This window comes from Apaloderma vittatum, unplaced genomic scaffold (genome assembly GCF_000703405.1).
Source record: "Apaloderma vittatum isolate BGI_N311 unplaced genomic scaffold, ASM70340v1 scaffold10895, whole genome shotgun sequence".
NCBI lineage: Eukaryota > Metazoa > Chordata > Aves > Trogoniformes > Trogonidae > Apaloderma > Apaloderma vittatum.
The window spans coordinates 27,448-55,093 of NW_009718815.1; the positions used below are offsets into that span (position 1 = coordinate 27,448).

Sequence of the window (27,646 nt, forward strand, 5' to 3'; positions counted from 1 at the left end):
GGATATTCAAACGAGATGTGTGCATATTCCTGCCTCTTTTAGACCACCACCAAGGTCCTGGTTTCATTCCCCTCTAGATCCACCTGTCCCAAACCTCCTGCCCACCATATCCCTTGGTTCCCCAAGTCCTCTCAGGTTTCTCTGCTGCAGCCTCTGAACCCCACAGCAAATGCCTTCACATCCCTTGGGCACAAACCATTTCCACCTGAACTTCTCCAGCTGGTCAGCCTCAGGAAGAGGTCTGAGACATCGTAGCCCTGTGCAGCACACAGGAATATGCAATGTGGCTCAGAAAGCAGGAAACCAGCACAACCCTCCCTTTCCAAAATAAAGGGGCCAGAACCAAAAGGGATGCAAGGGGCAAAAAAAATATAAATCATAGAATGGTTTGGGTTAGAAAGGACCTTCAAGATCATCTAGTTCTAACCCCCGTGCTATAGGCAGAGACACCTCTCACTAGACCAGGTTGCTCAAAGCCCCATCCAACCCAGCCTTGACCACTTCCAGGGATGGGGCATCCACAACTTCTCTGGGCAACCTGTTCCACTGCCTCACAACCCTTATAATGAATAACTTACTCCTTACATCTAATCCAAATCTACCTTCTTTCAGTTTAAAGCCATCGCCCCTCACAGAGCAACAATACAACTCTTGCAGAGAAAAAATTTTTGCAGCTTCTCCATCAGCTCCACCAGGTCCTCAGGGTAGTGGGAAAATAACTCCAGCTTGTGCGAAATGTGATTTTTTAAATTTTTTTTTTTTAAGTTGAGATCAGGTAGAAACAGGCTGGAGAAAGGGAGAAAATTGCAAAGAAAGTGCAAAGCTTAGCACTGAGTGGCTTCTTGTATTGTTAGTTTTCCTTTGTCAGAAAGACTGAAACCAGAATGTTTTTCTGCAACTTGCCCATCGTGTTCCTGTTGATCCTTGGCTGTGCCTGCCAAGGAGCAGCTGCAGCACCCGATGGCTGCTGAAGCCGAAGCCCAGGGCTCCTTGCTGTCCACAAGGAAGGAGCAGGAGCAGCCACACTGAACAAGAAGGCTTTGTTCTCCTCAAGGGCACATGTAGGAGCTTGGGAATAAGTTGGTTTTGGCCCAAGCACAAGAGAGACAACGCTGTGAAAACTAATGACCAGGCAGATTACCCCAAAGGGACATAAAACCACCTTCATTCAGCCCTGCTCAACTCTTCAAGCCTGAGCAGCTCTAATTCCAATTCCCAGGCAGGAAAATGCAATTGTTATCAGGTATAAGAATTTCAATTAAGATTCAATTACAGTTTGGGTTGTGGTTGTTTTTGTTAGGCCACAAAGAGGTGACACTCAAGTGCATGAGCAAGAAGAAAAGAGTAAATGAGCTGGAACAGACAGGTAGCTGAAGACATTAACAAACTCTGTATCAGCCCTGCCTTTCCACTCCCCTGCCTGAAAACCAGTCCTGGTAATTTTTGGCCTTGCATATCAATATAAACCACAGAAGTTGTCACAGCACAGTCAATTTAATGCCCACCTCCTGCTTTGACCATCAGAGCTGCCACTCATGAATCACAGAATGGTTTGACTTGGAAGGGACCTTAACAATCACCTCATTCCAATCCCCCTGCCATGGGCAGGGACACCTCCCACTAGACCAGCCTGGCCTTAAACACTTCCAGGGAGGAGGCCGCCACCACAGCTCAACTTAGGACCTTGCGAGAGTCACATGTGATAAAATTTGAACTTCAGCTTGTGGGGAACGCATACCAGGTCCCCACAAAAAGATCCCTTATCACGCTTCAAGGAAGGCAGCTTACTGCATTCTTCTTACGTCTTTTTGCTTTTAGCATAGAGGTGTAACAAGCTTTATACAGAGAGGAGCAAGAAATAAAGGCAGAGTTTGAGCGGAATTCCTTCACGGCAGCACAGAGGTCCATCAAAAGCGATGCACTGACCAACCCAGAGCTATGAGCCACCACAGCTCCTTCCCAGGAATGGTGGAGAAGATTCTATATACGTATAAATTGTGTGAAATTTTGGTGAAATGTTAAAAACGCTCACCTTGTGACCCACATCCCCTTCAGCTGGGGACACGCTGAAATGTAGACAGGCAACACCCATGTTTATGATTCACACTAAAGCTGGACACAGGGGTGGATGCTTTTGTTCCTGCTCACAGGGCTGTTTTAGGGAAAATAAAGGAAATAACCCCATAGGCAGCACAGGAACCTCTGGTTGTAGCAAGAAAAGCACTTTTTGTGTGCCTCTGAAAGGTGACACACAGGGAGCTTTACATGTGGTGTGACCAAGCCCCTCAGGGACTGGATGAGTGGGTCACCTACCTTCCAACACCTCATGAGACACAGGGCAAGGCTGATGCTGAACTGCTCAAACTTTGTCCTCCAGCTGTCTACAAAAATAACTCTCAAGAGCTTCGGGAACTTTCAGGTCATGATCTGTGCTACAGCAAGAAGGTAAACATTTCCACTGTTGGGTGGCTGCAGAACAAAGGGGTTGCATTTCTCAGCAGGGCTCAGCTGTCCCTCTTCACATTCACCCTTTAATTCATGTTTGGATCTGGTCACATATCACTTCAGGCAACGGTTTCTTCAACAGTGTCTAGATTTCCATCGTTGGCATTTTTAAATATCATACCCCAGTTTTGCTGGAGTTAATTATCTCAAGCCCAACAGGCAGGACTTTTTTGTGTTTTGTTTTTTTTAAAAACCTGCAAGGTTATCCTTCCTTGGGAAATGAAGAACCTACAGCAAGACTGAAGCTGCAGTCTGTCTCCAGCACTGGAGGACACACATCCCTGGATTTAAGGCCAGTTCCATAAACCAGTCTGAAATACTCACATCCACATTAACTTCAAAATCCTTGACGCGTATGATATGGTCAATGTTGAGACGGATTCTTTCTTCCAAGTACCAGAAAGATATAACTCCACAGACAGGTAATAAAAAGGCTTAAATGAAAAGAGAAAGATATACCATCAGCCAGGAAGTTCCCTCTTCTTGAGTGCCTGGGACTGCATCAAGACTGTGAATTGGACCACTAAGACGTGCAAAACCCTTAATAAAGGAGGCAGAACAAATCGCAGACTGTGAGACAAATGCATAAATAGAAAGTGGTTTCATCAGTTTATTGCTTTTTGCAACCTGAACTTTGCTGCCATTTCACGGATGGTTGAGTCTGTGCAGGCATATTCAATGCAGCATAAACTACCACGGAGAACAAGGTTTTAGGACAAGCCGTAAGACTGGTGGGAAAACAATCTAATCATTCATCAACAAAATTTGAGAATTTGACAGTAAATACAGCACCTCCAAAAAGCTATTGGCATTTACATTAATCAACCAATTATTTTTAAATTACCAGCTAAAGCAAACTGGTGAGGGACCGAGTGCTCTGAAACACGTATTTTTGGCATATTCAGGGTGTCCTCCCAATGCACACGTTCTGAACTCTTCCAAAATTTCACTCATACCAAATGAAATTAAGGTACTTTGCTTCCAGTTTAAATACCAGGAGAAAATAATTAGCACATTTTAATATATTAACTAAAAGACGATCTGTATAAAACTCTTCACATATGAAATATTATTAAATTAAACAATATAACTATTACTCTTACAAGATAAAAGACTAGAAATTTATTGCTAGTACAAAAATTAATGTGTTTCATGGAGGAGGAGAAGTTAGATTAACTATTGCTATAAACACAAACAGTGCTAGAGATAAGAATCAGATTTTCAAATTTACTCCCATCTTGCTGCTGGCTTTCAATGACATATAGGTACATAAGACTTATGAAAAATGAGGTCCACAACTTTCTTTAGAGTTAAGCTTTACGATCTGATGTCATTATTGCCTTTTACAACAGCAGCAGTCAGTCTGCTGTTCCTGTATCCTAACTTCATCAGTCATTAGATCTTCTCTCCATGGGAGGAAAAAAAACAAAACAAAAAAACCCAATTTTGCTTTCTCATATTAATATTCTGAAAATTTAAACTACAACTACATTCATATCTTCACCCATTAAGTGGAAATGCTCCCTGTGTGGAGAGTCCATGATTATGAATAACATTTCTAGGCCAACTGCTGATCAATCTGCTAACAAGCTTTCATTCCCCAGACAAGGTTTTTCACATACTGTAGACTAAGCAACAACACTACTCAGTGCAAACACAGTCATACCCACTACTCTGCTAGTAACAAAATGAAAATCAGCATCAAAACCTGCTTACAGATCGGCAGTCCAGTTTTTGCAATGCACTGATTTCCAGTCACAAGACCATTAAAAAAAGGCTGGAAGTACGCTGTTTTCAGCAGTTATCTAGCTTGCTACTAGATCATACTACTTTCTCCAGGTGAATTTCTTCTTAACTTACACAAGCTCCCCCAGTTGCTGACTTAAAAGTTGATCCAGGAAAGCCAACAGCTCTATCTTCCTCTTCAAATAAATAATCAACACTAGAGTTCATAAGGGTTATCATTATTGTAAACTACTAGGGTTATGATATCTGTAATTAATTACTTAAGGATCATCAAGTACAATGGAAATTTTAACCTAGTTGTAGATTCTATTATTGCTAAATGGAAGATTCATAAAAAACATTTCCTAGAACCAGCAACTCTCAAGTCTCTCAAGAAAATGACAGAATTTGTATTAATGTCACTTCTTTAATTGGAGTGGCTGAACTCTGCTGCAAATCAACTAGTTGGAAACACTTATCTGGGTGTTACGGAAGTGACAAATGATGTGGTTCAGGCAAAAATCTCCTACTGGTTAAATCTTCTTATAGCGTGCCCTGTGCCCAACCACGTCTCATGATAAAGCCGAATTCTAATCCAATACATTAAAGCATCAATGATTTTTAATATTAATCACAAACCCCAAAGTACTCGCTATTCGGTTGTTGCCACAACAGTTTTCCTTCATCTCCACTTCCATACTCTCCCCCTCCACCGCCCTCCAAAATTTTGGCACAAACCCAAAAGATTTTAAACATTTGAGGGGGAAACACAATGCTCAAGTTGCATGAAATGTAAGACACGAGAAGCATATACCTTTCTTTTCATGGCATGGATGAAAAGAAGTCACGCCCCAAAAAACTGGATCAACAAAAACAATAGTTCAGCGGCAAATAACCCTCATATGCTGGCAGACAACTCAGGCTAGTGTTGTGCGTACCACGTGCACCTGAAAACACAAACTCTGCTTTTCTTCTGACAACTTAAAACATGAACTGTCTTAAATGGTTCTCTTTTAATTCCAAGTTGCATTCAAATTGTTATTCACAAAAAAAATGTGCAAAGTAAAATCTGACATCAAAACAGAAGTCCAACAAATTGAACTTGACACTAGAAAAAAAAAGAGGCAGCAGAGGTTCCACGTCCATTTTATACACAGTTTAAAGAACTACCTAAGACAGTGAAAAGGTTGTTCCAGTGAACCTCTGGAAATTTAACAAATCCAAACCACGCTGCGCTTGAATCACTAGCTGTCTTTGCTGCAGAATTCACAATATATCCCACCAGTGAGGTCTTTGACAACTTTTTGTTTGACCAGTTTTTGCAGGAATTTTGTTTCACTCGTCACATTGTGCATCGTTTGTCCATTCATGGCAGCCATGCAGAGGTTGTTGTAATAGTGCAAAGGTGTGCTGGGCTGATCGAGGTCATAGCCAAATCCTGCCAAGCTCACTTCGTCACATAAATGTGTGGCCAGAACAACCGCTGTGACCCCAATTGTAGGTACATTCTAAAATAAAAAGAGGGAAAAATGAAGCCTGCTGAAATCAAACATATTCACCTTTATTAGTTTTCATAAACATTTCAGAAAATTGAACAGCTTTGTCAATTCTCCTCACTTAAAAGTGAAATCAGTGAAACAACTAAAACTAAGATCTTTTACAACTAAAACTAAACCTCAGTTACATGCTCAAGTAAAACTAAAAACTTCAATACCAAATGCTAATACAATTTGAGTAACTGCCTTTAACAAGGCTTTTGGCTGTCAATACCGATTTTTTTTTCTGTGAAGACAAGATGTCCTATTACTATGTAGATAAACTACAAGCAAAGCCTCAACTCCACACACTCAACTCCTGACAAGACATTTCTTGAAGCATGCTTACTCCAGTCTTGAACAACAGGGTCTCTAAGAGTATTCTTCGGAACATGACTTTTCACTGAACAACCTGTGAGGAAGGCATGTATACTACAATTCAACTAGCAGACACACAACTTGGTATGTTGCATAATTTTGATAAGTAAATGTAAGAAAATCCTTCAAAATTTGTGCAATAATGCCACCATTAAATGCTTTCACACAAAAGGTAGAAAGATGATAGTTATTCAGGATTTTTCATAGTTCAAGAGAACCAGTGACATCTGGTTTCTCAAACAAATAGTTAAAATAACAAGAATGCAGGGTATAATTAAATAGGACAGTTAATCACTCCATACTATTGCTGGAGCAAAGGACAAAGAGGAAGGATATACCCATCAGCTGCTATTGAGCATGCTGGCATAGATCCCAATTCCAACAGCTTGGAAGGCTGCTTTACACCGGCCTGGTTTCCACGCTCTCTCTGCAGCTGGAGACACATCTGTCTATAGCTGATTCCTGCTTTGACTTAACAGGGCTGTTCTTAACATGCATCAAATGTCTGTTTTGAATATTTAACACCAGGCACAATGACGCGATGCTACTGAAACGGATTTATGTCTCGCTGCATCTGAATGCTTTGCATAACAGGCCACTTCACATCAACATGCACAGGAATAATGCCTCATCTGAAAGAGGCGAGCTGAAATCCTATTTTGATTTTATACACGAAAACACAAGAGTCTTCTGAGAGCATGTTAATTTTGTTGCAACTTGAGACCAGCTCTGAAACTGCACAGAGAAGCTACATGAAGGAAGAGCCCAAAACTTTTTCAGTTTCTTATTTCACTTGATATTTTATAGTCGCCTTCCCCCAAAAGGAAACCTCTTACCTTATCCCAACCCCAGAATTTTGATCGAGGTTCAGGAAATTGTAAAATGTCCAAAGCTATCTCTTTGATGATGACTGGATTCAGAATCCGAAACTGCTTTGACGTAAATGGAATTTTCTCTGCAACCTCCTTCCAAAAGAAGAGCCGCACCCACAGAGGCTAAAAGAAGGAAGAAAAATAGTTTAGCAAAGGTCAGCTTTGAGACTACAAAGCATATGGCAGGCACAGTACACAAGTTATAGAATCCATCGGTGATTCTGAGAAATTCAGCAAACAGTTTATAGCTAAGGTTGTTCAGGAATACCAGTGTACAGCTCAAGTGACTGACCCAAAAGAGGAAAAAATCATCCAAGTATTTGGAATTGCAGAGAGGACAGCAGAAGGACGAGTTGTTTATTCTGAATATTTTGACTGCATTTTCTGTTTAAGCAGTCAACATATCCACCAGCATCTCCAGGTTCTTTGGACCTTCCCCAGCACAACTGAGCAGGCAGCACTAACAAGACAGGGAAGTGCAGATTCCCACAAACGTTAACCAGGAATTCTGAAGCAAGCACTAGATCTAAAACAATTTTGCACAGGCTTTGAATTGAACAGCTGCTGTTTGACAGCATCTGCAGTGACAAATCTAACACTTCAGAAGAGGATTTACACACGACTCGACAAGCTCGAGTCCAATCTTATGTCACCTGCAGTCAATTAGATACGTGCTAATGGAAAAAACAATATTACATCAGGTTAATTTTGCAAGTCTTCCATATAATGGGTAACACTAAGCAAATGCTGAAGCTGATATAGCTGCAACATAAACCTGTATTTTCCTAAACAGGCCTTAAGATAAAACTCTGTAGCAGCTCAAATTCGCAGAATCATAGAACAATTCCAGTTGGAAAAGACCCTTGGGATCATCGAGTCCAACCAGTGACCCTACACTACAAGTTCACCCCTAAACCATATCACCCAGCACCACATCTAAACGACACTTGAACACATCCAGGGATGCCGACTCAACCACCTCCCCAGGCAGTCTGTTCCAGTGTCTGACTACTCTTTCCGTGAAGAATTTCTTCCTAATGTCCAGCCTAAACCTGCCCTGTTGCAACCTGCAACCATTCCCCCTGGTTCTGTTCCTAATTCCCTGTGAGAAGAGACCAGCACCAACCTCTCTACAATGTCCTTTCAAGTAATTGTAGAGCATGATGAGATCCCCCCTCAGCCTCCTCTTCGTCAAACTGAGCAGACCCAGCTCCCTCAATCGCTCCTCATAAGGTCTGTTCTCCAGGCCCTTCACCAGCTTTGTTGCCCTCCTCTGCACTCGCTCCAACACCTCGAGATCTCTCCTATACGGAGGTGCCCAAAACTGAACACAATACCCAAGGTGCGGCCTCACCAGTGCTGAGTACAGAGGGACGCTTGTCTCTATTGAATTGCATCCAGTTGGCCTGGGCCCATCGATCCAGTCCATCCAGGTCCCTCTGTAGAGCCTTTCTACCCTCCAGCAGATCGATCCAATCTAGGCTGCTGTGGTCCCATGTTCCTACCTGTGCTCCCAATCAGTTTACTGAAGTACCAGCACTGTACAGACAGCAGATCCAACTGAAAGCCTAGTATTTGAAAAGAGAAGTATGTTCTCAGTTCGCAGAATGACAGAGTGATGATTGGAAGGGACCTCTGGAGATCATCTGGTCCAACCCTCCTTCTCAAGCGAGGCCACCTAGAGCCAGTTGGCCAGCACCACATCCAGAAGGCTTCTGAGTTATCTCCAAGGATGAAGACTCCACAGCTTCTCTGGGCAACCTGCACAGGTACTTGGTCACCATCACAGTTAAAAAAAAATAAAATTCCTGATGTTCAGAGGGATCCTCCTGCATGTTTCGGTTTGTGCCTCTGGTTCTGTCACTGAGCACCACCAAAAGTTGCCTGGCTCCATCCCTTTTGCACCCTCCCCTCGGGTATTTATGTATACTAGTAAGATTTCCCCGAGTGTTCTCTTATCTAGGCTGAACAGCCCCAGCTCCCTCAGCTTTTCTCCAGTCCCTCAAGCATCTTCGTGACCCTTCAGTGGACTCTTTCCAGTATTCCTGCTCCCAAATCAGTTCCCAAGACTGGCTCCCTGCACCAAAGACACCAGAGCAAGGAAGGAGATAGGAGTGAGCAGATGCCCTCCTAAGCCGTGCTCTTCAAAAAGCACATACTTCAATCTTGTTACTAACAGGGGATGTTGTAGATGCCAGAAAGAAATCCTGCTTTTCAATCCACAAAAACCCCAGTTTTAATACAGAAAGCTATCCTTGTACTAGTCATTCTTCAAAACCAAACCTCAGAAATAGTCAGATACTTTGTAAAACAAGGAAGTTAGGGAGTCGGCTCAAGCTGCTGGTTATCAAAATTGGCACACTGCTGCAGGAAAGGTCATAGACTAACAGTGTGTTGCCCTGGTAAAAAACAAACAAAAAATGCCCTACAACCACAAAAAAAAAACAAAACAGGGAGCAGAAGTTCTTAAATTTGTACAAATTTATGCATTCAGGAAAATCTCCCCTCTACAAAACACACACAGGTTATTCAAAATAAAGCAATATGCCTGCACACACAGTCATAGTCAATATTAAATAGACCTTTCCATATGGTCTCAGATTGGGGAAAAATAAAAAAAAAAATTAAAAAAAGATCACCAAGTTAACTAGAGAACTTGAACTATCTAAACTAGTATGTATCAAACTCTTAAAAAACTTGGCAGGTCTTCTTCTATATCTCTCTCAATAATTCAGGGCACTTGTTTTCAGTCTGTGGTCAGGGAAACCCAGCTACTGGTTTTCACTTGCAGAAATTATCTGCCTGAAGATTGAATGAGGTGAAAACCACCAATTTAAAGAGAGTTTGGAAACTTGGAGCCCTTCTAGCAGTTTCTTAGGAATCTCTGCACTTTACATATTCAGTGAGAAATAGACAACCTCTTAATTTTGGAACCACTGCCTGTATGCCTATTGTAGCAGCACAGATTTCAGCTGTTCAGAAAACATGGACTGGCAGCCAGAAACCTCACTTCTATTTCAGGCTCTGCAGACTTGAACAACTCGCTTAAACCTAACGTGAAATAAATTCTGCTATAGTAAACACTCGGTATATCATGTAGCTTGGTGCAAACCACCAATATCTGCAGGAAAAAAAAAAAAGCATTACTGTCAGCATGCAGCTTCAGCGTGAATGCTGGGACCAATTGTAACCAGGAGACGGAGCTAAAAAAAGCCCAAGAAAATTACATAAAAGATTCTCACTACAATAAAACAGGAAGTAACACATCGGTCAGCTTCTCAAGCATTAGAAACACACAACCAAAAATCACACATACATTACACCACCACATTACATACCAAGGTTTCGTTTTTCACCATTGCTTGCAGCCAATTGAAATCAACACTTTTAAACAAAACAGCCACAAACAGGCTAGCAGGAGGATACTCGTGTTCAGAAAGGGGAGCTCCTTCTGGGTAAGTCATCCGTATAGTTGTTTTGTTACCAACATGATCTGTGTATCCTTGAACCGGTGCATCATTTAACCTAATGAAAAAATAAAAATCAAATTCAAAAACCCACACACCACAATGGAGAAAAACTACATTTAATAAACATGGGTTACAATCTCATTAGAATATCAGACACCAATCAAAGAACTTTTATTTGGCCCACATATTTAACAGAGCAGAGTGAAGTGTTCTCTCAGTATCTCCATGTCCCTCGCCTCACATGCTCATCCACCGTTTATCTTTGAGAGGAAGCCAGTTCTATTTCTGGATTAACTGGCACAAGTGCAAAACTTCAAAAAGAAAAGCTTGACTAGAAAAGCAAGTTAGAACAGCATTGCAGAATTTTGTATTCATTGCCTGGCGCCAAGTCAGAGAGGCTTAAAAGAAGGGAAAGAAAATACACAGGAAGTTGCCTGCATTATCTTTTATATATATATGTATAAATATATATATATGTACACACATACGAGTACTACACGCTGAAAGGCATTCAAATTATGCCTTCAGTGCAACGTAACACATCCTGTGGGTTTACACCATTCCAGCTCACCAAAAGCTTCAGATGCAAATACACCGCTGACAAGAATATCATCATCCAGCTCCATCAGAGCTCAGAACAAAGTCCAGCAAAAAGCCACCTTTACGTTTCCGGTCCTAATTTCAGAAAACAGTCAGTGCAAGTTCTCTGCCCCTCCACATGCCAACAGCTTTGCTTACCTTTGTATACAAGCTATTGATTCAATGAATCAAATCTTCCCTTTTTAAGAGGAGCAGTCTTAGTTTACAAAACAACTTGGGAAAACGCGTGTACTAAAGGTACTTGTGACTTTACATGATTCAAAATCCAAAGAAGAAGAATTCAAACAGTCATGTTCAGAGGGCATGAATACAGAACATGTATTCATTTAATTAAGACATTAGAAAACACAGGTAATCACAGAAAGTCTGCACTGATCTTGTAAAGACAAGGAAAGATAAGCATGTTATATAGTGTGTAAGCAAACTGTATACTGAAACACCAATTAAATTTTATTGTGTTTGAAAACCGTTTATTGTGCGATAAAAATCCTTCAAATACACATCTGAACTAACCAAGGGGGAAAAGGCAGAGGTGAGTCCTAAAGCCTACCTCTGGAAGCACAAATATATGAATGGGGGGGGGGGGGGGGGGGAAAAAAAAAAAGGAAGGCCTGTTTGTTTTTTTTTTTTTCGGTTTTTGGGGGGGGGAGGGGAAAAAAAAAAAAAAAAGGACTGTCTGCTTGTCTATGATTTTACTGGTTTTGATGTGATTTCTGCCCATGTTTCTTCTGTATCTGAAGTCCACAAATCATCACAGTGAATTCCCATCTTGGGAGCAAATAAGTTGTCATGTTCACCAGACTTCAAGTCATTAGTAAATTTCTCAAAAAGCACTTTCAGAAATTGTCTTAAGGTGCATAAGCGTCAGAGATACTTTCTCCTTAAAAACAAAGTCAGCTCATAAAGCAGAAGCAGCTTCGATCCTTAAATGGAAGACTCGTACCTTATAACAATATCAAATTGATTCAGTAAGCGACCCAGTTCTGATCCACGAAGAATTCCACCGCTGCCAACAACAACACAGCGCTTACAGTGTTTCGACTTCAAATCTTCTGGTAAATCATGCTCAGGTAAGAGTTCAAGAAGATTTTTAAGCTTATCAAAGAATTTGTGAAATCCAAAAGGAGGTTCGTATTTAAACAAAGCCTCATCTTCATTTATATTTTTTCTTACAAAGGGAGATAAGTCCTTGCTGTATTTATCTGCAAATAACCTCCGCATTTCTTCCTTCACATAAGAAGGTCGGCACTGTTCCTGCAACACAGCATCGGCATACTGTTGTGCTCTCTAGAACAAAATATACAGGATTTTCAGTGAGGAAAGCCAGCTTCAGAAACATAGAAAGCCCTCCTAATGCAGCCCACTAGCAGTTTAGCAAGCAAAGGGATTTATAACGAAAGCTTAAACATGAAAATACAAGACCTTTTAAAGCATTCATTGCAACACAGATACTAATCAGTGCAGGGTGAAAACCTGCAAAGGAACTTCTTTCCACCCAAGCCTTAAACCTGGATAGGAGATTTTCTAAAGAATAAATTAGCTGGCAAGTGATAAGTGAAAATAAGCCATTTGAGAACATTTGTACTGTTACTTTAATGAATAGATTAAAAAAATCTAGATGTACTTCTACCCATTTAATTCAGCAGAAAGCAGAGTTCTACTCTGCTGCTCAATTGAGTGACCCAAGTTCTGTCCGTGGTAGGATTTTACCAGAGGCACATCAAGTGGGTAAAAATTCTGTGAAACTGCAGCCTGGACTTGCTTACTAGTCAAAAGGAAACAACACCTGTGGCTTCGCCTTGAGACATTCAATGACAGAAATGTAACCACTCTTAAGCCAAGGTAAGTACTGTTACAAAGAGCAAACAGGTTAAGTATCAAAGGCAGAGAACCGTCATCAAGAATTAAGTGAAAGCATTATCAGCATCCGTTACACCAGCTTAAAAGTCACATGTAAAATTGTAACCGCAGTAAGTACCTGCTACCTTAAATAAATAAATGAACAAAGATCTGCACCTTCTTGCACATTTGCCCTGTGATTCCAAAAGCATCTGAGCAACTACAAGGCAAAGTAGATTAGCAAACCAGCTTAGGTAAAAACAAACCTTTGGGTTTGTGTGTTGTTGGGTTTGGGGCTTTTGTTTCCCACCCCCCTCCCCAGTATGTTCATAGAATCATAGAATTCATTGGTTTGGAAGGGACCTTTAAAGGTCATCTTGTTTAACCCCCCTGCAGCGAGCAGGGCCATTTTTAACTAGATTAGGTTGATCAGAGCCCCTTCCAACCCAATCTTGAATGTGTCCAGGGATGGGAGCCTCCTCTCCCTCTCTGGGCAACCTGTTTCAGTGTTTCACCATCCTTCTTGTAAAGAACTTCTTCCTAATGTCTAATCTAAATCTACCTGATCTAGCTTAAAACTGTTGCGCCTTGTCCTATCACTACACTCCCTTGTAAATAGTCCCTCCCCAGCTTTCCTGTTGCCCCCTTCAGGTACTGGAAGGCTGCTATAAGGTTTCCCCAGAGTCTTCTCCAGGCTGAAGAGCCAAAACTGTCTCAGCCTGTCCTCGTAGGAGAGGTGCTCCAGCCCTTTGATCATTTTTGTGGCCTCCTCTGGACCTGCTCCAACAGCTCCACGTCCTTCTTATGTTGAGGGCTCCAGAGTTGGACACATTACTCCAGGGGAGGTCTCAATAAAGCAGAGCTGAGCAGAGGGGCAGAGTCACCTCTCTTGACCTGCTGGCCACGCTGCTTTTGATGCAGCCCAGGATGGGACTGGCCTTCTGGGCTGCGAAGCACACCTTGCTGGCTCATGTCCAGCTTTTTGTCTACCAGGACCCCCAAGTCCTTTTCTGCAGGGCTGCTCTCTGTTACTTCATCCCCCAGCCTGTATTGATAATGTAGATTGCTCTAACCCACACGCAGGACCTTGCACTTGGCCTTGTTGAACCTCATGAGGATCACATGGGCCCACTTCTCCAGCTTGTCCAGGTCCCTCTGGAGGACATCCTCTCCCTCTGGCATGTCAGCCACACCACTCAGCTTGGTGTCATCTGCAAACTTGCCGAGGGTGCACTCAATCCCACTTTCTATGCCACTGATGAAGATATGAAACAGCGCTGGTCCCATCACAGCCCCTGAAGGACACCACGTCTGGACATCGAGCCATTGACCCCTACCCAACCAATTCTTTATCCACCAAACAGCCCACCTATCAAATCTGCCCACCTCCATCTTAGAGATAAGGATGTTGCAGGAGACTGCATCAAAGGCCTTGTAGAATCCAGATAGATGCCATCCATTTCTCTTCCCTTGTCCAAAGATGTAGTCCCTCCGTAGTAGAAAGCCACTAGGTCAGTCAGGCAGGACTTGCCCTTGGTGAAGCCATGCTGGCTGTCTCAAATCACCTCCCTGTCCTCCAGGTGCCTTAGCAGAGCTTCCAGGAGGATCTATTCCATCATCTTGCCAGGCACAGAGGTGAGGCTGACCAGTCAGTAGTTCCCAGGGTCTTCCTTTGTACCCTTTGCAGAGCTGAGTGCAATGTTTCCCTTCTTCCAGTCACCAGGGACTTCACCTGACTGCCATGATATCTGCCATGACACCTGACTTTCAAATATCATGGAGAGTGTCTTGTTACTTGTTCTTTGGTTTATGTTACTTGTCATTTGCATCAATTTTCTACACCATAGTATGATGCCATTTCAGATGTTAGTCTCAACAGCCACAGTTACCTCATTTACCCTAAAAAACCCATTTTCTCTATGCACTTCTATTGTCACTCCACAAGAACAAAACCCAGAAGTTCTACGGCATGAAGTGAAATATATTTCCTCTCACAGGATAAGTTCAACATTCTAGTGGAGTTTTTTTAAATAGATCATTAAAAGTCTTATATTGTCAATTAATAACATTTTAAGCCAAGTTAAAGAGAACAAAAGCCAAAAAAATACCTACCCTTACACGATCGGGGTCCACTTTTGTTCTGTCACATTCTCCAGGGCCAAAATGTAATTTGAGGATATAAAGGAAGCACCCTCCAACCACAAACAGTGCAAGAAGTCTAAAAACAAACAGGAGAATGTAAGGTTAGCAAAGAAGGGGAAAAAATAATAGGTTGCTGGGAAAAAAAGATTAACTGTTAAATGACTATTTTTTAACAAATCTAAGACAGTTGAAGAACTCCAAGTGAATACTTGCATTTCATTCAAACCAAGAAAAACTTTTGTTTTCACTGTCAATCTTTCACAGATCTTCAGAGCTATCTGCAGGAAAGTACAAATATATTTAGATGCTTTGATAATGAAAATGTTGCACACTGACACACCGATTTCTTCAGTTCTATGCCTGCATCATATATCTTAAACACATCTCTGATGCATCAAACAGCTCTCCTCACATAAAGAAACCAAAAGTGACTTTTGCTTTCCTACTTTAAAGGGAAACTCTATTTTGAAATACGCATTTTCACGCAAACAACAGAACTTGAAATTACAGTATTTGGGGTCAATGGCCATCACTCACAAACAAAGCTTTCAATTCACTGGCAGGACAGAACACAGAATTTAGATGCTCTGGTTTACATTGAGAAGCCTAATTTAGTTATTGACACTCCTAAAACACACAGAGGAAACAAAAACACACAAAAGATGCCCAACTTTAAAAATCAAGCAATACAGACTATCCATACTTTTGATCTACTATTTTCTCATTCCTAAGGAATCTCACTGTTGATCTCCAAATACTCACCTGGTTCATTCCGTATCTTACCTCTCAGAAAAAAATGCATCATTACTAGGTTAGAGCTGTGGCTGTCGCTCAAGTTTGTAGTTTGAACTTCATTATTAATTTTCATTTCCTATGGTCTCCTAAGGACTGGACATTTATTAAAATGTCTTTAAAAAATATACAACCTACCGAGTGTTCAGTGCTTCTTGAAACTTTTCCAGATGAAGTTAATACAAGTTTCCAAGATTTTTTTTTTTTAAATGCTTGTACCACATAGACTAATAAATGCAATCGTGGCACTTGGTTTGCAGTATATGCTGTAGACAAGGTGACCACTGGAAAAGCAACACTGTTCTAGCATTTGATTTAACTAGACTGAATTTTGCACTGATAACTGAGTCTAAAACCTTCATTAGCATGTCAGGCTGCAGCCCCTGGAAATCAGCCAGCCGGCAGAAAACAGGGCATTTGCAGCAGACGAATGAGGCTCGTTCTCATTCTCAGAAGTTTATCAAGTATGTCTAGATTCAGCTGGGGCTGCACCATTCAGTGCTCAAAACATGAGTGGATATAATAGTTTGGCCTTGTTTTTTTTTTTACACTTAAGACCTAAAGAATCATGTGGCAGAGAGGCATCACAGTAGTGAACTTCTTCGGTTTAAAATGCAGTTCTGGAAGGACACTAACACACACTCATTAATTCTAATTTGATGTCAAACTACAAACAATAGAGTAAGATTTTGTTATAGAGCATTCCAGCAGCCTTTGTAAATTAACGATGAAAGACACCTCCCCAAAATACCCACTAAATACCCACTGCCCTTCAGTTTCTTCAGTTATTAGACTGTACAAGAGTGTTAACATTGTTACACGTCTAGATACAAAAAAGGCTGGAAATACTTGTAAGCAAAGTCTCACATTGAGTTGGGAGCTTCTACAAGAAAGCCTAGGCTCCCCAAAGCATTTTGAGTGCCCTAGGAAAAGCTGTGTCCCTAACCCTCCAGTCAGTTCCTGTGGCAATCTCATCCCTTGATTTTTGCACCCTTTTTGTAACCACTCTGCCTAGGGGGAGAGCAACTGATCTCTATGGTGCTGTGACAATGACACTTACTTGCAAGTACCTTTTAAAAACCGACTTGGTCTTCTCATCTTCATGTGCATCCACCTTACACCACTGCACAGGAGGTGAACAATCACTTCTCGGCTTCACAGAGTTATTGTCACTCAGCATTGCTGTAAAAAAGAAAGAAAAAAATCGTAACTTTTGCCAAATTGAAAAAAAAGTTCACAGGACATCCGACGACTGTCGACTTACACTCAGAGAAGATTGTGATTCTTAGTTATCGTGTCAAGAATACTGAATTGCTCCTAACCTCTTTCTGACCAACGTACTAATTTCAGATACACCACCAGGACATAATTCTGAAAATGTGTACATGTTGCCAGGTCCTTGAATTCTTCATAAGCCTGAAGTCTAGTAATTGCAATTACATCACTGTCAAACGTTGCCGTTTGATCTTGGGCAAACTCCACTTTCTTTGAGTAATTATTAGACTACAAACAGAGGAAAAAAAAATCTACACAGTGTGCTCAGAGTATTTAGGAGCTCATGAGCGAATAACAATTCTGACTGTATAGTCTGGTCTCCTGTTTGTAACCCATAAATACTGCTTCTTGCTAATAAACTTTGTCTTAGCTTCTCTCAAGAGCTGAGTCCGTGCCTTTCAGCCCGTCGCAAATGGCGCCCAACGTGGGGCTCGACAAATAAACTACTCAGCCGAAGACGGCTCCCGGACAGAAACTTGACAAGAAAAAGACTCAGCTGAAGACAGCACCCAAGCAGGGACCTGACAAACTCTTCCGCAACAAACAGCATCCAAACAGGGACCTGACAAACTTCGGCTCCCGAAGTGTCTGTGGATTCATGTGATCCTGATACTACTGATCCTGAAAAGGAGTCAGACCCATCTATAAAGTCTCTTCAAACGATGGCAGTGGAATCTCCAACAGCAGAACAAATTCTGAAAGATAAATCACGGCTGCCCCCTCCTATCAGCATTTCAAATCCACCTGCAACAATTGCTCGAGCGGCACTACCAAATGCAGCGGCAGAGCCATCCCTAACAGAATTTTTAGAGCGTCCTGTGATGTCTGTGTTGGCACCTTCCTATAAATCTGTTGTTGAGAAAATAAAGGAGGCAGCTATTCAGAAAGGCGATTTCACTATGTGGATGGCATGTCCTGTGCTGCTATCAGCCAAACCGACCGCCTGAATATCAGTAATTCACGTATGAGGTTGTTAAAGAAGTACGGAAGGCCATTCGAGAATATGGGCTGCAGAATAATTATACCAGGAATTTGTTGCAAACAATTGGAGAGTCTCATACTATGACACCATATGATTGGAAATCTCTGATGAGATTGCTTCTGAGTGCAGCACAATATCCTGTTTGGTGGGCAGAGTATAGAGAATTTGCCACGGTTCAGACTATGGATAATATTGCAAATTTAACCCCAGGTTGTACGGCAGAATATATGGGACAAGGACAATATGACACGCCGCAAGCTCAAGCAAATTTAGCAAGGCCCATCTTACAACAAGTAACTATATTAGCAGTGAAAAGTTTGAGACGTGTCCCTGAAGTAGGGGTACGGCAATTATCTTTTGCAGCGATACGGCAGGGGCACCCAGAACCTTATGTTACATTTATTGATAGACTGCAGACCGGCAGGCTCCGCAAGAACCTTATGTTACATTTATTGATAGACTGCAGACTGCTTTAACTCGTCAGATAGACAATGAGGAAGCACTACAAACACTCTTAATGCAGTTAGCCTATGAAAATGCTAATGCTGACTGCCAGCATTCCCTGAAAGGGGAAAAATTGCAAGTAGCAGAGCAAGTTCAGCTTTGGACAAACAGTGGGTTGTTTGGACAAACAACTGATGTTCTTAATCCTCAGGATGAAGGAGCTGTGAGACAGAAGCATCCCCTCCAGATCTCAAATCCAGCCCACTGAAATTTCAGGGATATCCAAGTCAGAAGATGACTTCAAAGTCTGCTTCTCTTTGCAGAGTCACGCACCATTTCTCAGCAACTACTTGGATACACATGGCAGAAAGCCAAAAGTCACAAACGATTGTGAGACAGGGTGGGACAAGGAGAAACAAAGATTGACATCAGCATCTTAAGTCCTTTGAAGAGCAGATAACAGTTGAGTGATATTTTCTAGATCATAACCCACAAAACAGAGCAAGGCAAAAATAATCTTAATAGGTTTTGCCAGCAGAAAACTTCACCACTTACCTCAAACATAGGTAACTCGGTTATTACGATACTGTTCAGAACCTAAATTTACCTGTCTACCTGTATTTATTAATCGCACAGACTCCCTGAACTGTCACACCCTTCGGTAGGCTTTTGTCACAAAGCAGCAATACGTCAAACAACACCTTTTAGCAGATCTGAAAGCACTGTACTCATCAAGGTCAGTACCATCATGCCTGTCTTGGGATAGGGTAAACCAAAACCCAACAGGTGACACCCCAAGGTCCCCCAGAATGCTAGCAGCCGAGCTGGAAATCAAAGCCAGCTCCAGCCTCCCATACAAGCAAACTGGGTGTTGTTGGCACCAGCACCCCATTCATCCGCATCACAAATTCATTTTGCTCCCAGCGAAGATTTTCAGCAAATCAGCCAAGTCCACACAGGTAAAGCACACATCAGCAAAATTTGTTACAGGGACCACACCCCAGTGCCAGTTATGGACCAACAAGCCAAACTGCTCTACCTTGTGATGTCCAGTGCCAATCCAGCAGGACTCACACAATTCTCTTATATTCCAGGTATGACAAATGTCCCTCCTGTCAGACAAAACAGCTAAGCACCCCTCATCATTTCCTGGGACCCAGGACCTTCATACCAACACATCTTGGAGATGACACTTATCCAGAGAACATGTTACCAGCACACACAGGCAGCAGCCCCAGTTCCTGGAGCCTGCCAGCACAGTCGCATGTGGCACACGAAACAAGTGGTGATTAGAGGACACAGCAGGGGAGAGTGTGAACAAGACCTGCAGACCACATGGAAACTCCACAAACTACAGAAATTACCTGCAGGCAGATCACTGTGGAGGTGACTGACTCAGACCAGCACAAACAAGGGGCACAGTGCACGTTTTCTCTTTTTTAAAGCACTTCTTTTTTCAAAAAGAAGAAATGCTGAATAAAAAGCAGGAAGCAAGCTTCAGCTACTTTCACTAGAAAACAATGCTGGTAATAATTCTCTCTTGAATAAACAACATAAAAAGGTAACTTGACCACACTCTACAGGAACCTAGATCAGAGCGGATTCTACACAAAGGAATCTGTCAGGCCAGGTATCAGAGGATTCTGCTACCAGAAAATCACTGCAACAACATACCACCTCTAGACCTCAGGATGTCATTTGGTATTTGTAACACTGAGGAGGGAACACACTTTCCAGCAGTTCAAATCAAATCCATAAAGTTTTACAGCTTGAATTACAAGGTAAGGTTAAAGCCTCACTGCCCTTGCTTTGTTCAAAGCAGGTTTTATTTCTTTGTAAATTAAGTCTTTCCTATTCCAGAACCCACGTTCCACTCTAATTTGAAAGGACTTGCTTGTGAAATACTGTTCAACATATATAAAACCTTTTATTGCCTAGTGGCATTAACATACTCCTGGAATTATCCTGCAGCACAGAATAACACAGTCAATCTCCTCTGCTGTATCATTAAAGAGAGCTCTGCAAACTTTTAATCACCTCCAAGGGTGAGAATTTCCTACTACAGAATTGTATGCAGAGATCCCACAACAGATGTACTTTTCATGAAGCCTTTCAAAACAAAGAGGAGGCTGCAAGAGATCTGAAAGATGGAGAAGGAACTGAAGAGGTGGAGAGTGATGAAGACAGAAAGAGATTAACAAGGAATGCAAGACTGCAATAAACGAGCGCTATCAGAAATTCTGTGCCTCTGAGCAAAACGAATTCCACTCATCCCCAAATGGTTGCTTCACTCTTCCTGGATGTGCACAAAGTAACAAGTAAACACAGAGAATTTAATCAGGTCAGGACATCCTTTCCAAGGCCAACACTTCCTACTTAGTATGCTCAATGGTTTTAACTTGTTTATATAACTGAAACAATCCCAGCTTTCATTTCATTTGTATCAGTTTACTTCAGGTTGACTTTTGTCCATTTTGTTTACTTCAGACAATTCCTTTCTAGATCAAAACATAAATACAAACAGATATATCAAGTCAAAACACATCTGCCCAGCACAGCCTTCTTTTAAAACTGAGTTACTCAGTTTGATTCTATACCATTATCTAAGCCAATGACTGGCTAGAATGGTGTAGGAGTGCTCAAAAGAGCAAAGTTGGCAGTAACAAGCACCTGAAAGTGCACCTTTCCCACAGTCCTCCTGAGCTTCGGAAAAAAAGAAAAGAGAAAAAAATAAATCTATGATTTTACAGAGAGAACTATGGCAGTTCAGAAACAAAGCAACAAGGAAAAACTGTGCCTACAGCATCCAGATTCTCTTGTTTGCATTGAAGCCGTGGTTTTAGCTGGAGTCATATTTATAGCCAGAACTGTAGTTTTAGCTGGTATGTAGGAGACTTAATATGCTTGAGCAAGCAGAATCAGTGGGAGAACAAAGGTGAGAGACAAAGGTATTCTAAGAGGGGAGCTTATCCCCAAGGACAGGATGCTCTTATCTTCAAAGATGGAACGTCCCAGGACTCCCAAAGGCCATTAAGATAGGCAGAACCAGCCTAGGAGGTCTCTTAGCAAAGATAAGGAGTTAATTGAATGGAGCCCATCAAAAGGACACCCCGATGAAGACTATCATGATGAAGTAAAATGACCACCTGAGACCCTTGACAACCACCTAAAGACTGTATTGCATATGCAGGAGTGGGTAGCAATATATGTTAATGAGTTATCAGAAACTGTATGAATATGTATATTTAAACTGTATAAAAGCTGTATGTTCAGCCCTTCACGGGGACACACTAGGTGGAGCTATCCCCGGCCTGCCCAGCGCTGCAAAAAAGAATACCTGCTTAATAGACACATCAAGGCTATTAAGTTCTGATTTCAGCCTTTTCATGGCATCAGCATACAAACATCACTGCCAAACACCACTACACTCTCTCAGAAAGGGGCTACAGCTGTTTTGGGAGCCATAAAGGCCAATGTCTCAATTTGTGTACAAAAGATGTCTCAATAGTAATGCCGTATTACAAAGATATTTTGCATCAGCATTTCAGTAGCTACTCATTGTGGTGTAATGAGTGAGGACTCAGGGGACTTAAATTTGCTTTTCATCTACTCAACTTCAGTGATCTGTGCAAAGCTGCTGCGAAAGCTAAATTGTCCATCAGTAGAAACACACTCCAAAGCTTTCTGTGGTATTATTCATTTCACCATGATTTGCTTTCATCTCATTCTTATGCAGACAAAATTTCCACACTTGGAATATTTCAGAAGCAACTGATTTAAGACTTCAGGGTATCTTTTTACGTGGGAATGCTAAAAAACTAAAAAGCAGCACGTGTCAAGCTGTGCAAGACCACCGCCACACCCTGAAAATTGTGTGTTTGGTTATGCACAGCTCTTAGATTTACCCTGACAAGGACTCTCAGACCAACATGGGGACAGGACTGGACCAGCCTGCATTCGAGTGCAGAATGAGGTATATACCTACAGCCTTCACCACCCTTTATTAAGCCCCCACCGTAACCCCACTCAGGGGATGTTTCCACTTCCCTTGTTTGTGCTATTAATTCAAGCACACGCTTCCAAATCCAGTAAATGACAAAATGAAAGCTATTTGGTTCTGAGCAACAGTTATGTTCCAAAACAGCAAGGCAAAGTTAAAAGGCATAGAAGGTGTTTTCACATGGAATAAACTTGAGCAAGATATTCAATTTATTAAGATACTGTGCACACTATCAGCAATGAAGTCTGCATGAACTTCCTGTTCCAAGGCTTTCTACAACCACAAAATACCCCACAGACGTACTGCAAAACTTTACACAAGGAATCAGAAGAATACATTTAACAAAACTTAAACCAACTGCAGATTGTTTCCTGGGATGCATCTGGGGAAAACAGATGACAAAAATTAAGTGACAACTACAACACTAATGTCTGTGATGACATGCGAAAGCTGTGCCCTTGAAAAGTTTACACATTTTAATTTTACTCATCCAAACTGATGAGGTATTAATTTTCATTAAGGCTTTCAAGGCTGTTATAACATTTGAATGGAATGTTCTTAATTTATGTAACAATGGGAAAAACAGTTTGGTAAAATTTACAGTTAAAATTACTTTTGTTTGTTTCTGCAGTACTGAAACACACAGAGATCAGAGGTAAGGGCCAAGATGTAAAAACAAAGTAGCTAATTAGGTGGTAGGTTTTGTTGGGTTTGTTTGTTGTTTTGTTTTGGTTTTTTTTAAATAGATGTAAAAATTGTTTAAGAGCTATATGTTAAGCAGAGCCTCTTGGCTGAAGAAACAAAGATTTTTATTTTTTTAATCTTATATCTTACATACTTAAGTAATTTTAAAAACTGATACAGATATCAGTATAAAATTCTCCCAGTTCCCTCCCACATCTTTAAATCTGTTCAGTTCTCTTTAATGGGCAAAATAGCCTTGTTTTGGTGAATCTAATTTATTGTCAATAAATACAACTTCTAATTACAGTTCTGATATTGAGAAAAATAAAACAATTTGACCCATAAGTAAACACCTTTCCTTCCCTTTCCACAGGCTAAACTTAAGCCAAACACTTCTCCTTTCCTCCTTGGTTCAATTTCCCTTAGTTTTGCCACAGATTTCACAGACCCTGTCCCAACTCCTCTGGGAAGGCCACAGGCAGTTCAGGAGTTTGAAGTCACATGGACAATGGTTGCTGTCTGCAGTTCATTTGTGATTATCGCTAGGTTTCTTCTCCTCTGTGCTTCTCACCACAGGGACAATCTCTCCTCCAGAATTCTCCCTCCCAAATCTCATAATGAATCCATAATATCTTCAGGTCCTTCCTGTGCTTTCAAACTTCAGCACCCCTTCATTGGAAACAACAAACCATAATGAAAAAAATTTTGCAAACAGTCTCTATCCATTAAAAAAAAAAAATCACAACAAGAGATTTTATCTTCAAAAATCAACATTGAATCAAGCACCATCCCAATAATAATCAGTGTTGGAAAAAATTACAATACAAAAAATAAACCAGCTGAAACTACAGTTAGTCAGTTGTGCGATTCATTATACGCAGAGGACCCTGCAGTTCCCAGTGTTGTACAGCCAAACTGCTACCTTACAAGTGCAACAGATTAGAGGGGTTTTTTTACCCAGACAAAACACAGAGTATTTCTTAAATACAAACACAGTTTGGAAACATATGCTTTCATGACTTAAAGAATGTGTTATTAAAAAAAAAAAAACAAAAAACAATCAACTTGGAAGAAAATACAGTCACTCATTCTGTAGCAAGAGACACTCCAGAAACTGAAATACAGTGAAGGACTGCCTTGCTTTCTAACAACTTCTGCAGAAGTGAATTCAAATTTTAAAGTCAAATTTTAAACAGAGTTTTAACAGACCAGGAAATCTAATTGAAAAGCTGCCCATATGTTGAAATTGGATTTAAAACCTATACAAGGAAAGTTGCATTAAAAAAAAAGCCTTTTATCTGAATGGGTCCATTTGCCCACAGTGGCAAAACACTCAGGAAAAAATGGGTAAAGAAGAGAAAAAGACATATTATTGCAACGGGACTATTCCTGATTGGAAAATCTATAACTCAGTAAACATTAAAATAGCTTCTTGTTGAATGGTACATGATAAAAATACCTTAAAACCACAAGCATTAAGAAAAATACCAGAGATAGTAAAGATGTAAAACAGACACACAAAGGCATGAAAGACTCTCATAATCTGTAGCAAGGTTATTAACTGTTGGATATTTATCGTCAGATAATCCTCTGATCAACACCCTACCAATTCCTAGCAGAAAAGGTCACAAAACAGAGACAGCAGCCAGGGAGCTCTTGCAGATTAGGGACTAACAGCCTTTTGCCAGAGGAAAAACTGGAACTAAAGTTAAAAATCAGAGACTTCTGCCAACTATTTCTTCGGCTGCCCCACAGCAAAGCTAGTACTTCAAAATATTTAGGTATTTGATAAACTGTCGTTGAATATCATCTGCTGAGCACCTATTACTACTGAAGGGAAAAAAAGCATTTGACAAACATGTCTGCTGTGATGAACAGTAGATTCTGTTGTTTTGGTTAATTTAATAAAGTCAATACAAAAAGCACATCCTCGACGGCAGAAAGAAGTTTAGTCTAGAAGAACCTACACAACAGGACATGGATTGCATTAGTGCACAACACATCTTACAAAACGAACTCTGACTAGTAGGGCTTTTTAATCAGACAATAAAAAGTAAAAAACAACATCATCTGTACCATCTGCAATTCTTCTGGTCAAAATCTATCTCTTCAGAAAATGAAAATGTAATACTAAATCCTATACATGTGGACACAACTGGTAAAAAAAGTGAAGTGAGGGGTAAATTAAAATTTCAGAAGACACTCTAAAAGGCACCAACAAGATCATAGGTGAAAATTATTTTGCCTGGATCCATGAATACCATCAAGAAGCAATAGTACATTAGAGGCATCATCATTTCTCTCTCCTTTCATCTTACAGTGATCTGCTCATGTTTTCTTCTAATTGTTTAATGGCTCATTCCTACATCCTCTTTACAACATCAACCACCAACTAATTCATTCAGTCATTAAGAACTTTACACTATTGTGTCTATCTGACCAGTCTTTTCCTTTAGGAAGGGCAGACATAGCTAGGCTACAGCTTGCTCTTACCCTTGGGTCATTTAGATTGAATATCAAAAAAAAACAAAAAACAAACCACCACTTGGTTCCAGCTCTAATTGGTCCAATTATCAGCTTAGAGGTACTCAGAGTGTAACATCACTTCCTTTCAGCAGCATTCACAGGAAGCTTTTTGGATATTAGTAGTGCCTGCTAAAATAATGTTACAGACAAAGAGCTCTTAGTGAGGTTCTAAATGACAGTTCAATGGTCAAAACGGGCATCACCCTCGATTTCACTTCTCCTTCAGCTTCCTCTTCTCAAGCTTTTCTGTGAAACCTCTTACAGCTGCTCTGAACCGAGAAACACCAAAAAAATCCATTAACATATAAACACAAGAAATACCAAGAAAACTGCTTTAACACTTAGGAGGGCAACTGACACTTTGTGACAGAATGAAAACAGTATCTGAATTTGGAATTTTTCTGACCCTGCAATGAGCTACAGAAAGTGTTCCAGCCAAGCACAAAGAAACGGTTGAATTAATGCATTGCTGTTGTGAACAGCACAGCATTAAAAAGATAATATTTATTTCTTGCAAATGAAGCTTTTGAACCCTCTCGACTTTTTTTTTTTTTCTTTTTAAAAGAACAAATTCCCATTTTTCCTTTCAAGTTACTTGTGTGAGAAACAGTGGCCTGCCTGGTTGCAGTATTCAGAATTTGAGGTAAACCACTTCCTTCAGCATCCGCTGAAGCCAGCAAACGCACTGGAAGAACAAAGTACAGCAAAAATAGGAGGCAGCTGCTGTTAAGAAACCCCTCTTACACACACCTCTCATGGTTCTTCCCACAGCACATCCTCCTCCCCAGGCACACACCCCCTGCACTTGTGGAAGCGCTCCTCTGCTCCAGCACCTTGAGGAAAATCCACACCAGCCAGGAGAGGAGGAAAGGAGGACAGTGTATCAACACATCACCCACCACCAGCTGAGTGAGTTCATCTAGCACAAGTGGAAGATATTTCTGAGTCCCCACAAGGAAGCCAAAACAAATTAGGTCTTTCTTGTTACATGGGAAGTTTGAGGAACAAATCTTCTCTAAGAGAAATGGTTGGAAAAGACAGGGCACAGTAATAATCTTTACTTGGCTAAGGAAATATGCCAGCAGACTTACACAGCCAAGATGTTTCATATTACATCTGAATTATGCAACAGAATAGCACCGAACAACTGGTAATTATGGAACAATGTTAATAGTACAGCAGCATTTTTACCACAGTATCATCTAACACTCCAATTGATCACGGTAAAAATCGCACTTGAGCCTACAGAAGCAAAAGAGGAGGTGCCAAAAGTCTCCCATGACGAAAAGGCTTAAAAGTAGATTGCAATAAAGTAAAGAATGTAGCTGGAGTCAATTTTAATGCCTAACTTCTGAATTCATGACTTCAGGACCTAACAGGTTGCAGAGAGCCCTGGCGGGACAAGTGAAGGAAGAACTGCTCTCAAGGGGCTTTGCAAAACAGCTTGAGAGTTTTTCCTTAGATACACCAAACAAGTAAACAATAAAGCCAAAAGCAAACAATTCATACAAAAGGACACTAGCAGCCATAAATATGGACTTAAGAGCAAAAGATTCTAAAGTAGCAAAGGAATGGCCCAGGAATAATGGCAAATAGCAGCCTACACAAGCTCTAAGAAAGTCCTTAATTTATGAATGACCTTATGAAAGAGAGTTGTCAGCAACAGGGAAGACTCCTCTGTGCTACAGAAGTCAACCTATGTCCGAAGTACCATTGTGCAGTTTTGAAGCGTTGGATGTGCCCACTGCAGATGCTTTAATATGTTGTGTTTGAGTAAATTTCATTCAGAATTGTTTGCAATTTGAAAATTACTCCATGAGAAGCTTGAAGCACTGGCTGGGTCTTGTTCAGTAATTTAGCCTTTATCAAAACTCAAG

General features: G+C 41.0%; 1 protein-coding gene across 1 annotated transcript; it reads right to left on the reverse strand.

Annotated features, from left to right (window-relative positions):
* Positions 1–5,413: 5,413 nt before the first annotated feature.
* On the reverse strand, positions 5,414–17,040 carry ST3GAL5 (ST3 beta-galactoside alpha-2,3-sialyltransferase 5). The gene is made up of 6 exons (XM_009870394.1): positions 16,919–17,040; positions 15,037–15,142; positions 12,029–12,372; positions 10,354–10,540; positions 6,980–7,138; positions 5,414–5,738 (listed from the first exon to the last, which is right to left on the reverse strand). Exons 1-6 carry the CDS (start codon positions 16,966–16,968, stop codon positions 5,475–5,477), a joined length of 1,110 nt encoding a protein of 369 aa, XP_009868696.1. The 5' UTR covers positions 16,969–17,040; the 3' UTR covers positions 5,414–5,474.
* Positions 17,041–27,646: the final 10,606 nt, after the last annotated feature.

Bases quoted from the DNA above. Each gene is read 5' to 3' on its own strand.
- ST3GAL5 (XM_009870394.1), bottom strand. From the start codon at position 16,968: ATGCACATGAAGATGAGAAGACCAAGTCGGTTTTTAAAAGGTACTTGC. The intron at 15,143-16,918 runs GTAAGTGTCATT...GTTTGTTTTTAG, and splicing joins TTTTTAAAAGGTACTTGCAA to ACTTCTTGCACTGTTTGTGG. The intron at 10,541-12,028 runs GTACGAGTCTTC...TTTTTTCATTAG, and splicing joins CAATTTGATATTGTTATAAG to GTTAAATGATGCACCGGTTC.